The sequence below is a fragment of the Vanessa tameamea genome, chromosome 26, assembly GCF_037043105.1.
Source record: "Vanessa tameamea isolate UH-Manoa-2023 chromosome 26, ilVanTame1 primary haplotype, whole genome shotgun sequence".
NCBI classification, from domain to species: Eukaryota; Metazoa; Arthropoda; class Insecta; order Lepidoptera; family Nymphalidae; genus Vanessa; species Vanessa tameamea.
In genome coordinates, this window is record NC_087334.1 from 1,641,977 (window position 1) to 1,661,053 (window position 19,077).

The 19,077-nt window shown below is 33.2% G+C and overlaps 1 protein-coding gene across 1 annotated transcript in view; it reads right to left on the minus strand.

Annotated features, from left to right (window-relative positions):
* LOC113398392 (fibulin-2-like) overlaps nt 1–18,257 on the minus strand; it is a 31,054-nt gene extending 12,797 nt beyond the window's left edge. Inside the window, exons 1-3 of the mRNA XM_026637119.2 lie at nt 18,002–18,257; nt 8,843–9,017; nt 384–462 (exon numbers count right to left, since the gene is read on the minus strand). Coding sequence (XP_026492904.2) covers nt 384–462; nt 8,843–9,017; nt 18,002–18,053 — 306 coding nt within the window. The 5' untranslated portion in view covers nt 18,054–18,257. The remainder of the gene's footprint in view (nt 1–383; nt 463–8,842; nt 9,018–18,001) is intronic.
* Between the last annotated feature and the right edge of the window lie 820 nt (nt 18,258–19,077).

The following is a 19,077-nucleotide window of genomic DNA, read 5'->3' on the forward strand; positions in this document are numbered from 1 at the left end:
AGGATTTGAACCCTCAATCATCGGTTAAAATGAAACTTTCTAACCACTGGGACATCTCGGCTCTCATATAAATAAATCATTACTAAAATTTAATTCATGCCAAGCAAATCTGGCGACTAACGAATAATTGCAAAAATATGTATGCCATTATAGTGTCCGTCAGACAAACCAAGAAATAATAAATATACCTAGTCTAATAATATTATATAAAATTTATCCTGCAAACAAGTTTATGAAATCGTTTATTTATTATGTATCATAAATAAAATCTAATGACGTTTATTTCAATAAATTAATAATAATTTATTCCTGAGAATATTTATGTAATTATATTATATGAATTAAACCTTAATCAAAATATGTCTTATCCTTACTGAACTCACCTTCACCGAATCTTTTGTTGATCCGCAATGTTTCGAACCCTTCGCTATATCGACCCCTTTGTCGCAGTCGATTTTCTTCCTAAAACAATTTTAATAAAGTTCAAATATAAAGCAATGTACTTTGGACCATTTGAATTTTCTAGACAATGTCATGCTTTTAGTATTTCTTTTAACAAGTTTCCATACGCGAATTGGTTCGTATTGGGGGTGCAAGTGATAGATCTAAGGCCCTATGGCTCTTTCTGTTTCTTGACAACAAGTATGCAATTTCTGATGATCAGGTGAGCAGTTAAGACGTAAAAGCGTAACAAACCGACTGACTTTCGCATTTATAATATCAGTAATAATGCAGATTTGCTAATCGAACAACATAAGGTTCATAGCGTCTGGCCATAGACAATGACAATCTAAGATAATTATTTTAATTTATTTCTAATAATAATAACGGTGACGTATGATTGGTCGCTCTTACAATAAGACCAATCAGGGGACAGATTGTAAACTAACAGTTTGACTTCGACAGATTACAATATAGCGAAGAATAATGCGTTAAATTGCAATCATATTTCACGGTTCATATTTATATATATAATGAAATATGTAGGCGTAAGGACAAATGGACCACCTGATAGTAAGTGGTTACTATTGCTCATAGAAATATTAACGATTCCTTACATCATCAATGCCCCAACAACCTTGGGAACTACGACGTTGTCCTGACTGTAGTTACGCTGGCACACTCACCCTTCACACTGGAATACAGTAAGACTAATTATTGGTGTTTGGCGGTAGAATATCTGAAGACGAACTTGCACAAAGCCCTACCAACAAGCAAAGTTTTAACTGTTAATGCAAGGCCAAGTATTTGATCTACGATATTATTTCCTTTGTGATTGTAATTATGATGATCATGTCATCATCTTCCTGACTGACCTTTTTCGTCAAAAAAATGCTACCCTCATTGTGGTTACAGAACATTAAACTTTATACATTGCTTAATAAATAGCCTGTAAATTTCCCACTGCTGGGCTAAGGCCTCCTTTCCCTTTGAGGAGAAGGTTTCGAGCTTATTCCACCACGCTGCTCCAATGCGGGTTGGTGGAATACACATGTGGCAGAATTTCGTTGAAATTAGGCACATGCAGGTTTTCTCACGATGTTTTCCTTCACCGCCGAGCACGAGATAAATTATAAACACAAATTAAGCACATGAAAAATCAGTGGTGCTTTCCTGGGTTTGAACCCGAAATCATCGGTTAAGATGCACGCCTTCTAACCACTGGACCATCTCGGCTCTCATACATTGCTTAATTACACCTATTCTTAAAAATACTATCCACTAATTAATAGAAAACTTGCGTTGGTTCTGATGTAAGGCCAGCGAGGACACCCCTTTACATACCCCCACTTCCCCGCGATAATTAGGCGTAAAATAGATATTCTATAAGCTTCATTTCCAGGTCATCATTTTCACCTTGAACTTCTCGTACAATATAATCTTCCGTAGCCGGTGCACAAATCGCAAAAGACCTATCTACATCAATGCACTCGTCTGCTTCAGTAGTAATTCTTTACAATGCGGTATCAGCTGGTTGTTCTACAGATATAATTATCCAAAAACATTAGCCAAATGTGGTCGTTTAATGCGGTATTTCGTAGTAAGTAATGTCGTACAAAGCAATATTATTATATTATATGGTACGTGTCTTTTAATAGAATATAATTAACAATAAAATAAGGATAACCACAAACAATTTTACAAAGTAGGTCGACTCGTAAATGATTAATATAATGAGGTCAAGAGCAACCAAGACACTTCCTTTGTAAATATTATAAATAATAATAATAAATATTGGACAACATCACATACATTACTCTGATCTCAATGTAAGTAGCTAAAGCACTTGCGTTATGGAAAATCAGAAGTAACGACGGTACCACAAACACCCAGACCCAAGACAACATAGAAAACTAATTAACTTTTTCTACATCGACTCGGCCGGGAATCGAACCCGGGACCTCGGAGTGGCGTACCCATGAAAACCGGTGTACACACTACTCGACCACGGAGGTCGTCAATAGTCTTAATGTTGTCTCCTCCATATATAAAAAACGAATATGCACTTCAGAACCGACAGTTTTAATAGATTCATAAACATGTACCAAGTATTATTTCATCATGATTTTTTTTTAAATCGATTAGGAAAATTACTGAAGTAAGTTATTTAAAATATATGCATTTCCTTAGTGTAAGAATTGAAAGTATTTAATTCCAAAATATGTTATATTCACCAATTGTTTTCGACCGCTGTTTCGCTCGCGTGTTAAGGTATAAAAAAAGTATGCCTTTGCCCTTCTCCGGTGTTCAAACATTCACAAAACATTCAACGATATTCAATTTTAATATATAAAAGCATTATTGTGTTCTAAAGGATATTACAAAACTAATGACATCTTAGTTGATTGCACACCTTGATGACAGGATCAGGCTATTTCAAATAAAGAATTCTTTTTTTATTAATTATTGTATAAAAAAAAATATATTGTAAAATATGCCATTAAAAAAACCGCGGTGTTTCTCAAGTCTGACGTGTTTAATCCCGAACCAGCGGTACATTTTTAATATCAATAAACAATGTAACTCTTCTATATTGAATAAAGATTTATAACTTTGACATTATCCATTGTTATGGGTATTTTTATTTGCGTATATGACATTTTCCGTCAGTTGAGTGGCTGGGCCACTAAATGATAAGGACGAACGACCACCCATGGAAATAGTAACCATCCACAATGTAATCCTTGAGAACTAAGATGTTATAACCCTTGTGCCTGTAATTAAACTGGCTCACACATCGTTTAATTGAAACACAACAATGCTTATCATAGTCAACAGCTAAGAATATATTTTTTAATATATTATAGCTGGGCAGCCGTGCCAAATGGACCACCTGATGATAAGTGGTCATCACCGTCCATATACATTGAGCGCTGTAAGGAATAATAAACATACCTAAACATCTCTCTCTTTCATTTCAACTCACCCTCTCACCCTCTCCTCACCTTTCAAACACAAAAAATCACATATCGCTATTTGGCGGTAGAAAGCTGATGAGTGGATGGTACATACCCAGAGGGGCTTACACAAAGCCCTACAACCAAGAAAATCATTTACAAAGTATTAAAAATAGTTTACGAAATTTGAGTTAAAATTTAATTTGACTGACTTCCTTGGCTTATCCAAAACAAACGATTGTATTGAAATCCATCACGTTCGTAATTAGCTTTGGTAAATTAGTTGCTTATATAAGCATTGAGTTTTAAATACAAACTATTTTAAGAAGAACATATATTTCTTGTATAATTTAGAAGTACCTTTACCTTTGAATCTAGTCTGTGTTTACAGTGAAGACTGCAGAGCTGATTCTACTAGTCAATCTATTTATCAGAATCATGAGCCATTTCTTATACTAGTATCCGAAAAAAGAGAGAGGACTATGCCATTCTGATCATCGGCTTCATATTCGGAAAAATAACTAAGTAAAAATAGTACCATTCGTTAGTAAAATCTTTGAATTAAGATTCATTGTTTTTAAAGAAAATCTTTTAAACATAAAACAAACAAAAATGTTATTATTTGTATCTTCGTAAATATTCAAACGACTCTATTTTCAATACAAAACGTTTTACTAAATCCGCCAGTAATACTAAAAGTACTCTAAAACTTTTTTGTCTAAAAACTAATTCTAAAAGATTGCATCAAATTTTTTGCTAGTTAATCTTCATATAGGGGTTATATGGAATCATACTATTCTTCTGTGATGGCCCAGTGGTTAGAACGCGTGCATTTTAACCGATGATTACGGGTTCAAACCCAGGCAAGCACCACTGAATTTCCATGTGCTCGGCGGTGAAGGAAAACATCGTAAGGAAACCTTCATGTATCTAATTTCAACGAAATTCTGCCACATGTGTATCCACCAACCCGTATTGGAGCAGCGTGGTGGAATATGCTCCAAACCTTCTCCTCATAGGGAGTGGAGGCCTTAGCTCAGCAGTGGGAAATTTAGAGGCTGTTAATGTAAACTATTCTTCTTTATCTTTTTATAATTAAATCTCGAAATGTCCTACCCTTTACTTTCAATATTTATAAGCCGTCATTTCTAACAACTGTTCATTATTATTAGAATCGCGTGAACTTTGTTCATTTAGTTCAATTGAACACCATTACATATTATAAAGTCCTCTCGTCTTAAACATGTCCGTATGAACGCGATAAATTCAAAAATATCTGAACGTTTTTATCTAATATAATAAATTATAATATAATAATAAATTAATCTACTGTTAATTAAGTTCTACATTTACATTAGCAGCCTGTAAATTTCCCACCGCTGGGGTAAGGCCTCCTCTCCCTTTGAGGAGAAGGTATGGAGCATATTCCACCACTCTGCTCCAATGCGGGTTGATGGAATACACATGTGGCAGAATTTCGTTGAAATTAGACACATGCAGGTTTCCTCACGATGTTTTCCTTCACCGCCGAGCACGAGATGAATTATAAACACAAATTAAGCGCATGAAAATTTAGTGGTGCCTGCCTGGGTTTGAACCCGAAATCATCGGTTAAGATGCACGCGTTCTAACCACTGGACCATCTCGTCCATACAAATATAGTATGTGTATAATCATAGAAACGTATTATGTAATAATAAGGTTAAAAAAATAATCTTTGAATGGTTGAAAATAAAAAGCTATTAAGAGAACAAAGTCGTCCATAGAAGATAAACAATATTTTGTATGTACAAAGCAACACACACAGATGCACATCTATCTTAAACAACATACAAAGCAACATCACACTCACCTCACACAAACACACGTTCACTTTGAATTCATTATTAATTTCAATTTATGCTTATTAAAAGTTCTTTATTCTTTTGTTGTTTATATAACAAATCCACACAAACACACACACACACACACATATGTTATGGAAGAGTATTCCTCAGTATATTATGCTGACTAGATAGTTCCACCTTTAAATATGCTATGTATACTATGGTAAAGATTAAACTTATGTTTTTTTTTTAATGTTGTCCTTTATTCAGTCTATCAAAGACGAGTAACTAGTTAGTTATAAACATCACTGTTAAGAGGACTACAAGAGCTAAGTGCCCTTGAGAATCGCACGCACACACTTACAAAATCGACAAAAACGGCAAGCCCGTGAACTAACGGTTAAGCGAGGTAATGAGGTTACGCCCGAATATTCTAATAGATGGCGCCAAACCCAGCGAAGTAAGATCAATCATAAATCTCATAAAAAATAAATAGGACAACAGAATTATTTTTATTTCTTTCGATGTTAGTTAACAAATGATTATAAAAAAAACTGATTCAATTAAACTTACAATATTTTTATTTATATTTTGTATACAATAAAATAGTCAATTAGTTTTAACCTTTTTTTTCTTTTATTTATATTATTATACCACAATTAGTTCTTATACTAAATATTAAAACATACCAATTTTTAACATTTTATAAAAGTTTGATAATCTATTTATATAATAAAATCGTAAGTGTTCGAAATCTGTAGTGTAGTAACCGTGGGGTAACATATAGCGTAGTGTTTGTTCGTTTTATTAATATCGGCAGTTTTATTAATATAATCATACTAGGTTTAATCATAAATCTCAAAAAAATAGATAGGATATTAGAATTATTTGTATTGCTTTTGACTGTTGTTCGAAAATGATTAAAAAATAAAACTGATTTAATTAAACTTAAAATATTTATATTTGGTACTACAAAAAAAAAACATTTAGTGTTAATTTTTTCATTAAAATCTTTTATTTAATTTCACTTGTATGTATGAATGTATGTACGTATGTCCTGGAATCTTGCAATCAATATTACACCCACTTCCACTGAAACTATGGAGCTGAAAGTTGGCACACATATTTAGTCTCGATGACAATCCACGATTCATGAATTGCTGCCATATACAATCCAATATGGCGAACGTTACAAAAAAATTAAAATTTTCGAATTACGTACAAATGGCACTTCGAAATATTCTAGTCCTCTGGTTCACAACAATTACATTGTTTTTTGTTACGACTTAAATTTTTTTTTTATTATTAAAATTAGTTCATACATAACTTTAATTCCTATTATAAACAAAATCGATAAAATTAAACTCTTACGCAATATAAATAGCTTCCGTGTCATTGTTTTCGACTTTCTTTATTCTGTAAAAAATAAATATATGTTAGTAATTATATTATTATTAATTATAAAAGTATGTATTTAAAAAATATGTATCTAAATATGCCCCATAATATTTAATGAAAAATATCATATTGCTTCAAGTTCATGGGGATGGAATGTAGTCACTCTCGATTGATGTTTTCCTTACTTTGACCAAATACTCTATCGTAATATTTAAAGAATAGCTCGAAAAATCTGGATGTATGCGAACTGATTGTACATTTTTTCTAATAGATGTTTTCAATATTCATAATTTATAAAAAAAAAATATTTTTACTAATAAAATACTCTTACCTTTTAATATCGTCATATTATATCATATGTATGTTCGGCGCTTAATTTATATAAACGTTTTTTAGTTTTCCTCACGCGTTTCACTTTATTTCCCATATTTACACAGTTAAAATTTATAACAAATAATATAATAAAAAACAAATGCCTAATTACTACTACACTATTTTAACTTAATATATTTATTTACAAAAAATAATAAAATTTATTATAAGAAAACATGAAACAATGAATTTACAATTAAAATTACAAACAAAATATCTCGTAACGTAATGATGCGGCGAAAAGATCGACACGTCTGTATAGCATCAGGCCTCGGCCGGCAATGTCTGTACTCTGTACACGGCGTTTACGCACACGCATTTTGTTCGAAAATAAGAATATCCGATTTTAAAAAAATCTATTGATTTTACTAAAAAAGTGACACAGAGATATAGTAGTATATTGCTAGTAGAATAATCTGACAAAAAACCAGAATTATTGAATGTATATAAGTATAGTTATTATTTGTTAAAAGATTTTTTTAGAGGGAAATTTGTGATTTTTTTCTATCGTACCAAATTAATTACATCATGTTTTCAAAATAACAAATAACTAGCATGTATCCTGAAGATTATCATTTATTTTTTTCATTTGCTTTACTGCGTTGGATAATATACTTTTTTGCATTATAAAACTTCCATTTAGCTCATGTAGTCTCATTACACTGTCGGAACAATCTACCTATGGCAATTTTGGCGAAATTTATTGTCAGTATTTTTTCTGAATAGCTACAGTGTAAATGGACTCCCCGATGGGATTTGGTCACTTCTGCTTATAAACATTGTCAATGGTACATAAAGCCGTCAACTCCAGACATACGTACTACACGTGTTCATTTTACATTCAAATACATGCGCCATACAGAAACCCCTTCATTTTTTTTTCTGGTTTTCAATGGTGTGGACGATGATGATGGTCTGGACGAGTTTAAGATAAACCATTTTCTACGTATAGTTTAATCAATAAATATTATAAATAAAAAAAGTTTTTTTTTAAATTGATTCTTAAGTCATTATAGTTGTCATAAATGACGTAACAATAGGAAAGTGGAACTCCAGGTCAATGTTGTTTAAAAATTTTTAAATAATAAACATAACTTGAATACTATTTTAAAGATGAAGATCAACGTGACTGTTTTTATATATAGGATGTAGTATATATATATATATTATTATGTCAGTATATTAGTGAAATCTTTTAAAAATTAACAATTTCGTTTCTTATTTCTTCAAAAATATGTTATACGAAGAAGTAGATGCTATCGAATTAAAACTCTTCATGTTTATGGTGATATTTTGCAGGTCCTTGATGATCAATATCTACTTATCATTGTTATTCTACTGACAAACAGCTATATTTTGTATTGTTGTATTCTGCTTTGAAGGGCGAGTAGGCTATTATTTTTGCCGACACAAAAGACCAAACTTAGAACTCATTATAGCAGAACTTCGGAATTGTGAGGAATGGTCTCGGGAGGACACAACTTAGTTTTTATTTTATGTTATCGGTTGGCGGACGCGCAAATGGGCCATGTGATGGTAAGTGGTCACCACCGCCCATAGACAATGGCGTCGTAAGAAATATTAACCATTCCTTACATCACCAATGCGCCAGCAACCTTGGGAACTAAGATGTTACGTCCCTTATGCCTGTAGTTACACTGGCTCACTCACCCTTCAAACCAGAACATAACAATACTGAGTACTGCTGTCTGGCGGTAGAATATCTGATAAGTGGGTTGTACGTACCCAGACGGCCTTGCACAAAGCCCTGCCACCAAGTAAATCTGGATACTAATCATAATAAAATGGTGTCATTTATTCTAATGTGATGTTACGTTTCATACTTACGTAAAATATTCTTTACAGCACTGATCCATCGCGAAGATACACAGCGAGTCGAAGGAGGGTGCTACGTGGGGGGGTATTGAAGATGAACATTCTTCAACTGTATGGTTTCGAGCGTACGTCGTTCCTTGTTTGCAGCACAGCTGCATCGTTTCAGCCATTTCATCTGCCATTGAGCCTGGAAAGAAGAAACGATAAATTAATTATATTTTTATTTAAAAAAAGTTATAGTAGAAATAATTATACACAACAAGGTAAAGAGAGCCGAGATGGCCCAGTGGTTAGAATGCGTGCACCGGGTTCAAACCTAGGCAGGCACCACCTTAATTTCATGTGCTTAATTTGTATTTATAATTCATCTCGTGCTCGGCGGTGAAGGAAAACATCGTGAGGAAACCTGCATGTGTCTAATTTCAACGAAATTCTGCCACGTGTATATTCCACCAACCCGCATTGGAGCAGCGTGGTGAAAAATACTCCAAACCTTCTTCTCAAAGGGAGAGGAGGCCCAGCAGTGAGAAATGTCTTTTGATAGTAATAATCGTTCTGCTTATAGATATTGGCACGAAACCAGTCATAAGAATTTCTCGTTGGCCTAACTCTATGAAGCTACAGATCTTACAGGTTCAAACCTCGAGTCGGGCCAATAATAAGAATTTCTGTCCAGTTACCCAAGGTATATATTATCATTACACTATGAAAATTGAACATCACTGAGCACTGAGCTCGCAACGAACATGCTACTTACATTTTAACAGTCGTCAAAACATTAATCACATCTCTCGTTACAAATTTTAAAATACAAAATTCCAATTTCTAGTCCAATCGTTTAGGAGGAGTTCTTTCTTAATAAACTATAAGACGCAAAAATAGTGTCATCTATAACAATACAATATATTTAACTTTATAATTTGAACTAAGTAGAACAAAGTGGCTTTCTCTTTAGATCTCTTAAACTACGCAAAATATTTTCATCAATAAACAGAGTGATAAAAAAATAATTTACATAATACTAGCTGGAAAAAAAGAACATTTTTTTTTTTTTATGTTCGTTCTTTAATTTAAAAGTAGCATGTAGACCCTTAATGCATCCGTGTGCAGCCGGGACGGGTAGCTAGTATATCGTTTATAGAAAAAAATATGTTTGCTAAAATGCTAACATTTTGTCAGTACAAAATGCTACCATTATTTATTCCAAGTTGGAACTACTGGTGAAGTGATGAATTATAATTTAAATCAATAGTTTGATTGGAAAACCAAAATACTTAAAACCTTTTAATTAAAACCTTAAAACGAAAACCATAAAAAAGATAAACTAAAGACGACTACGTCAATCAAATGTAAGTATTTAAATTAAGCTTCTCTTAATAATTGATTCTGTAAGTTGAGGAAACCGGCTCTACTGAGAATTTCAGATTTAAATAACTTGCAATTAGCTGATTTATCATATCGACCTCTCCTTGTAACACTAAAGGACACCTTGGCCTTAAACCAAGATTAATAATAATAAATAAATAAATATTGGACAACATCACATACATTACTCTGATCCCAATCTAAGTAGCTAAAGCACTTGTGTTATGGATTGAAGTTGTTTTAAAGATTTAATGTTATCATTTTACATTTTTCCTGACAGGTTTTCCTGACAAAATCAAAATATTCTTTTTTAAGTAGGCTTTAACAAGCACATTTGAATTGTCATTTAACAAACTATATTAAGGGAAGCTACCAGTTCGGAATGCAGATTCTACCGAGAATAACCAGCAAGAAACTCAGTAGATACTCTTTTTCAACATTTAAAATACAAAATTATGTTAGTTAAATGCACATTATAAATGTCTCTATGCATCCTGTCTGAAAGTCAACAAGTATTAGTGCCACGCTTTTATTTTATTTTATTTGAGCCTCACAGGTTCGTGCCGAAGACAACCGTTGCAGTGGTTTTAGTGAATAAGAATCCAACATAACCCAAAGTCCTGGATACCTGAAGGCTCACACCAAGTAAGAAGTTGCCAGTTTCTAAGGTTTCAGCTCATAAGGATAAATTCCAAATTTGTAATTTTATTTGCTGAAATTTTGTAGAATTTCGCGAGGATTGGACAAAATGTGGGTTCACATTGATACAATGCATCCGTGCATTCCATGCTGTGCAGCGCTCGTGGCTCGGCGAAGCTCTCGCCAGGGGGCGAAGGTGATCTACTCCCATCGCACTCCACGCTAATGCGTACAACAGCGCAAGGCTACTTCGGATGCTCTCTGAAATGAGACACGCGAGACCACCTCATGCGTCCATGGCCCAGGACTATCTATCGTTTAAGGGCCGGTCGTTAGGCCTATGAGAGATATACGATGCCTTGGTTTCCGATAGATAACCATATCGCACGATATTGACATAAAATATAAGTGTTAACCACTAATAAAACAATGGTTTCACAATGTAATTAATTAATTAATTAATTAATTAAATCTATAATAATACGATAAATGTGAAAGTAATTCTGTCTGTATATCTGTTACGTGTTGCTGAGCCACTAAACCGAATTTGATGAAATTGAATAGGAAGCAAGCTTAAGTACCAAGGAGAGGCTAAAAATAAACTACTTTTTATGCCTTAAAACCCTTGACACTTGCGCCAAGTCGCGGGCGAAAACTAGTTTAAATATATGTTAAAGTACGAGTAAATACTACAATTTCGAATTTCTACAATGGTTCATTGTATATTGATATAGGCATGGTTGAAATCAACTCAGAGTTGAAAAGTGTTACGTAAATACGTCAATTATACATTAGTTGATGACTGTTCAATGTGATATATTTAAAAACAGGTGTATTGTATCTCCTATGATTATAGCTGAGAATGTATTCTTACTACGAAGGTTACATATGATTCGACCGGCATTTGAGTGATCTTTTTTTTTTTAATTAAATTTATTAAAAATGGGTTATTTTAATATTACAAAGAGACACTCCAATTTTATTATATGTATAGATGACTAAAGAAAATGACAATATTTTATCCAAATATATATTATACATTTTTTTTTATCCAAATATATATTATACAAGCAAAGCACAGCAGGCATCCTACCTGTGTATATATGCATATCAATTGTCATTGTTGTTGATTTGGAAATTGTTTGTCTGTGTGTGCCATCTAGCAGCAATTTACGTGAATGATAGTATATGATATATAGTCTTATCCATGAAATATATGTATATAATCAATTCTTTCTATAAGAGGAGAGAAACCAAATAAACAATATTTGACAGAAAATTGACGCGATATCATTGGTCGAGAGCTTGATTAATCTGTGATTTTCGCAAATCCATAGTGAACTTTCGCGAAAAAATGGCGTTTTGAACGTTGACGAAATTATCAGAGATTTGGAAGTAAAATTAAAGTGGAAATAAGTAGTTAAGTGTAATAGTGTTGTATTATAAATAAAGATATATTAATCATATACTCTTAGTAGTGCACAATATAGCTAAGCTATTAGCAAATCACATGAAATACGTAAATCTCCTTCCATTGGAATAGGCTATATATAGATATATGTTCTTTAACTTCAACTCTTTTAATTCTCTTCGCCTTATTTACATTTCAAAACATCTAATAATAATTTTAAAAAATATGAAATATGTCTAAACGAGCGTAACGACGATTAAGTAACACCCAATGAGCGAGCGTGATTAATAAAAAAAACAGTCTTGATCGCACACATGTGGCGTCAGTCTTACAGATGATTTCGCTTCGCAGTCGCTTCCGCTTCGACTGGTTCAGCAGGTGTGCAATCCCTGCATATATCAAGGATAAGAAATACGTATATTAAATGCAAAACCAGGGGTTCTGTATGATATGTTTTAAATTAATTTTATTCGACTATCTCTGTTCGAATTTTTTGAAGTTATACAGAGAAATTCAGCAGTCCGTTGTTTGGCAGTTGGTAATTATACTACTGTGCCCAATGTACAAGAGTATCGAAACATGGAAAATATATCTGATACATTGAATAGAACAATTGGGACTTAAAGCGAAAAATTTTAGACCACTGAAATTGTCTTATATTTCTGTGATTATTTATTTTTATGGAAGAACATCTGTGATAGATCACCAACGCACAGTGAAGCTGATCACTCAATTCTGAGCAAAGAAGTAGAACTTTTCCTCGTCGTTATTTCTGATTGTTTTATTGTAAGATTGTTAGTACTTATAATAATGTCCATCTGGTTGATTTCAGCCACAATGGCCTTTATTTATGGAAACTTATCAACAACACAATAAAGATAAATATTAAAGTGTTAAATAATGAAGTAAAACCAGATTTTATTAATCACTCACTTTCATAATCCGACGGAAAGTAAATTTGACATTAAACCAAACTTACAATATGTCTACTTTACGGGCAAATGGGCCACCTGATGATAAGTCTACACCGCCCATAGACATTGACGCTGTAAGAAATAATAACCATTCCTTACATCACAACAATGTGCTAAGATGTTATGTCCTTGACTGTAGTTACACTGACTCACTCACCCATCAAACCGAAACACAATACTGAGTACTGCTGTTTGGCGGTAGAATATCTGATGAGTGGTTGGTACCTATTCGGACGAGCACAAAGCCCTGCCACCAAGTAAACTGTACTTCAGAATGTATAATACCACTAAATTTCCATAAGGTTGATTTAACATCTTGAAATAACGTTAGTATAAAAAAACTAAAACGATCACAACTGATCTTTGAAGTAAGCTCAGCAGGCCGTCCTGAATCATACGGAATTTCACGAGCATTCGCCCCACATTTTTGTCCCCATTACCGAGATACGATTAACGCGACATTGATTCATGCGACGCAAATAACTTTATCAACGTTATTAATATTCTCTTAGTGAGGATAATCCGTTTGAAATGGCGAAGCTTTTACTCATAGGTTTAAACAAAGGTTAAATATCACATCAATGTATTGAAGCTCTCGATGTTTCTATCGTTAACTTAATTCAATTCTTTATACTGACTCAAAAATCCAAATGTTTTGAAAAAATGATTGTTTTTTGTATCAATTTTTTAGGGATAGAAACGAGCACTGACGACATTTATTTGAAAAGAAACTCCAGGTTTTTCTGGTAAGATTTTTTTTTTGTAGCAGCGAAGAGTTGAAATTTAAAGGCGTTATTCCGACGCCTGGTATTTTTAAGTATATTGCTCCTCCCATTCAATACAGTGTATTAATACAGTGCACTTGTGTTAGCGCACTCATACATACATAAATTATAATATGTCTTGAACTGGTTGGACAGTTGGAACAGTCTAGGCTCTATTGGAGTGGATGTAGCTGAAATCGTTTAGAAGGATATCATTTTTATATTAAAGCAGCGTGGTAGAATATGCTCCAAGCTTCTCGATAATATGTTTACAGATTGTTACTTTTTGTATAATCGGTGCATTTTTTAAGAATTACAGATAATTTGACGACCTCCGTAGTCGAGTAGTGTGTACACCGGTTTTCATGAGTACGCCACTCCGAGGTCCCGGGTTCGATTCCCGGCCGAGTCAATATAGAAAAGCTCATTAGTTTTCTATGTTGTCTCGGGTCTGGGTGTTTGTGTTACCGTCGTTACTTCTGATTTTCCATAACACAAGTGCTTTAGCTACTTACATTGGGATCAGAGTAATGTATGTGATGTTGTCCAATATTTATTAAGTTAAATCTAAGGTTGACTTACGTGAGAGCTTGTACATACATTCCAAATTGAAAGAGTGGAACCTCAGACTGTTGTGCACATACAGATTAAAGAAAATTATGATGTGATTTAAATATAATTCATACTCTACAGCACTCAAGATAACCGTAGCTATCTTCCAGTGACACAATGTAGAATTGGATCATTATATTAACCAGGATTGATTTTCGAAAATAAAGCCTACTTTTTTGTTATCATATATAGATTGAACAAGCGTTTTTGTTAGCCGCAACTTCCTAAAGAAACGTTATTTAAACTTCATTATAATGTAATCGTAAAATTATAAAATTCTGCGTCAAAAACGCTACATACAATTTAAAATATAATATGACAAATATTGACGCAATTCTTCTTCAAAAATTCAAACAATAATGACGCTATAAAACTCTATAACTCTTAATTTAGAAAATTTCACAGCAATTACATTATAATTCTCTAAACGAGCAATAAATTAATGTAATTAAGACTATGAATTATGTTTGAAACTCAAATCAGAATTACCTTAACCAATTGCCTTAAAATCAGTCATAGATCACTTCACTGTATAAGTCGTAGTCGTTGCGTAATTTTTCAAATTCCTGTCTTCATAAAAGCTACAAACAGCTTGTTTTATAATAAAAATAGTAGGCAGGTATCGCACGGGCGAATAAGGCTCAATATATCATTTTAGAGTTGATAGACATATAATGAAAAAATATATGTTAGTCTTTTTTTTAGACTAGGAGTTTCTCTGTAATCCGGAAACTCCTCCCGTTTGGAAAGAAGTCGAAACCGCATAAGTGATCTGGTCCCTTCGAACGGACGGAGTGTTTACAGCTGGTTTTTAGTGGGTAGTCTAGCACTCGGTTGCCGCTACATGCGGGAGAAACGCGTACTATACACTTCCAGCGAAAAAAAGGTCCTTCGCTGGCATACAAAGAACGACTCCCCAAAATCAAAATGAATAATTTAAGAACGCAAATACTTACATAAATATATATATTAAGCTATGGTATGATATATTTCGAGTTAAGCAATTATTCTTCCCCATTGGTAAGCTTTCAATACATTCAGTTATTGGGACACACAAGTGTCCTCGCAAACACACGCACATAAACATAAGTAAGAAATATTAACGAACACTTACATCATCATCGAGCCAAAACCTTGGGATCTAAGATATTATATATCCCTTGTACCTGTACTGCCTGTACTTACACTGGCTCACTCACTCTTCAAACCGGAACACAACAATGCTGTCTGATGATAGATTTGTCAAGAATGAGTGTGGCCCAAAGCGCTACTATCTTTGTGATGTATTATAATTTTATTTAGTTAATGTCGTCTTTTACGATGTATGTAATTTGTTCTAACAGATAATTTTATACTTGCAAGACCAGAGCTTTGAACTCCGGAATGTCAGGATCTTCAGTTTTATAGGCCAGCTACTGAACCCACGAGGTAGAGATAATACTATGTTCTAGAGAAATTCCCTTATCGCAACAGTTTTCACGATAATCGCTAAACAAACAGTGAAATAGATACGGTCCACTTTAGTTTCTAACGCTTTCTAGTTAGCAAACATTTTTATACTGTCCTTAATTAGTTCTAAAATTAAATTTTTATTTTTTTTTTTATTATAAAATCAAACCTCATTTGACTTTAACCTTCTTTGAAACTATTGTAATTATATTTCTTTATGTAAAGTTTAATTGACTAACATTTCTAATGTAAATTTAAAGTTCAGGGCTACAGACAATTCTTGACAGATACATTTTAATTGGTGATCCAGGCTCAGATCCAGTGAGCCGGGTTTTGCAAACTTGTAATCAATCAGCTTAAACGAGACGTTAACAATACAAGCAACATCCTAAATCGAAATAGTTTATACAGTGACAAGTCTATCATTTTGGAAAATTACTAATTTACGGATACGGTTACCACGCTATTGTAACAGTACCATGGTATGCTTGTGGTAAGTGATCACCAACACGCATAGACATAAAAAATATACCAAGCATTGATGTTACCGGTATATATGATGAGTGGTACCTACCCAGACGGTACCCATACTTATTATAATACCATGCCGGAAACCATGAAAACAGTTGAACACATATATACATTTATTTTTATATTTAAATAGTTTAGCTTCAGGTAGCTTTACTTTAGATAGTTTGTTAAATGACGATTCAAAAGTGCTTGTAAAAGCCTACTTGAATAAAGTATATTTTGATTTGATTTGATCATTTGTTTTATTCCACAATCGACTTATATTAATTAGAGTCGTCTCACCAACTTTTCCATTATTAAGACAACCGTATTCAATATTATAAATGAGTATGTGTTATTCGTTTGTTACGCGCTAACGTCTTAACTTCACGATCGATCTGAATCGAAGTATGAATAAGTGTTGCCAGGGGTACAGGAAAGGACACCTGACAGGCGCAGGCGTAGTCGCGAGCGAAACATAACATAACATAAGCAGCCTGTAAACTTCTCACTGCTGAGCTAAGGCCTCCTCTCCCTTTGAGGAGAAGGTATGGAGAATATTCCACCACGCTGCTCCAATGCGGGTTGGTGGAATACACATGTGGCAGAATTTCGTTGAAATTAGACACATGCAGGTTTCCTCACGATGTTTTCCTTCACCGCCGAGCACGAGATGAATTATAAACACAAATTAAGCACATGAAAATTCAGTGGTGCCTGCCTGGGTTTGAACCCGAAATCATCGGCTAAGATGCACGCGTTCTAACCACTGGGCCATCTCGGCGAGCGAAAACCGATATATAATACAAATCATGAAACGTTAACTTTTTTATTGCGGTGCGTTTGGGTCTATTACAAATTATGAAAATAAATTATGTTACTTCAAACTGATAAAAAAATATCAGCATTAAGGACTCCCGTTAAATATATTAGTTCGTATAAAAAAAAACATGCTTTGGGTATGTCTGATAAGGTCATAATTGAAAGGTTAATGAGCCAGTATAACTACGGGCGCAAGGGATCTTAGGTCCCGAGGTTGGTGGGGCATTGATCAATTCTCACAGTACTATTCTATGAGTAGTGGTGACCACTTACCATAAGGTGGCCCATTTCCTTGCCCGCCTAGATTTATTTATGATAAAAAAAAAAAATTAATTGTTGTTAACCAATATTTAAAAAAAAACGTTAAATATCTATTTTTTTATGTTACTTAATTTTTTTTTATAGTTATTATATTGTGCAGAGCAAACGAAAAGATACTAAATTTAATATGACTTTTATTGTGAAAAATCTTACCAAGTAGAGCACGTTTTACGTAAAAAAACAACTAATAAATCACAGAAACTAAAGCCCTCAAATGTAACATCTTAGCCTAAAAAAAATTAAGAAAAAGGGGGAACTTATAAAATAATATAATAATAAATAAACAATAGTGAATAAATCTTACCGTCCGCATGCGGCATGGGCAGAATAAACAGACACAAAACAATATACCACATTATCACAATTGCATAAAACAATATTAGTAAAATATCAATATTAGTCTTTGCGCACTCGCTACATTTCACCCGAGTTCGATATGTGTGAATGAGAAAGAACGATGTATTTAATCTAATCGCATTTTTAAATTAAGAATAATCCGTAGATCCTTTAAGCGCGCGCTGCGCAGGAGTCCGCTTTGAGTGCGTACGCGACCCGATCTATTTCGGTCGACGTGTATAGCAGCCATCTCTGTCTTGTCAAAGATTTTTCTAAAACAGATGTGCCTTTAATACACTTACTGAAATGTATTTTTTTATTATGTAATTTAAATATAAACTTTGAGCATTGTTAATGATTTCAGTACTTATTTTTTTAAAGGTAATTATTGTTTTCTAGTAATTAGTAATTTCGTATCGAGCGACGTTACGTCTCTATCCAATGACTTGTATGAATTTGTGTTATTTTTCTTTAAAAAAATAATATCGTTGTTATGAGTTATTAAATTTATTATTATTATGGACTATTATATTTTGAAAAAAGATCAATTTTTTTCTGTCGTTTCATTGGTGTTAAACGCTTGGTGTTCTCCAAAAGTACTTATATTCTAATGAGTAAACGAACCCGATCCTAAACTGATAGAAACGCGTTTGATTATATAACTTTTTAAATAAAACCCGTACAGAATTAGGGCATTGTGTAAAATACAGTTTATAATTGTTTGATTTTATGTGGCAAAAAATAAGGCAATAGGCATTAAAGTCACATTAGTTATTGCTGTGTCTGTTTGTATTGTAATCTACATTATCCCTCCTACAAATCCGCGTCTTAAGCAAGATGCTGCAGGACATTTAATAAAATGGTTTACGGAGCTTTTGATGAAAATTCTCTTTATTTTTTATCATGTTGTTTATAATAAATCCATGGAATCGTACACTTTAGAAGCGATAAAAGGCTTGAGCGATTTTTTTTTTTTTTTTACTTGAGGTATTTGTGTTCTGGCTTTTTTTAATATCTCATAGAATGTATACGTTTTTTAAACAT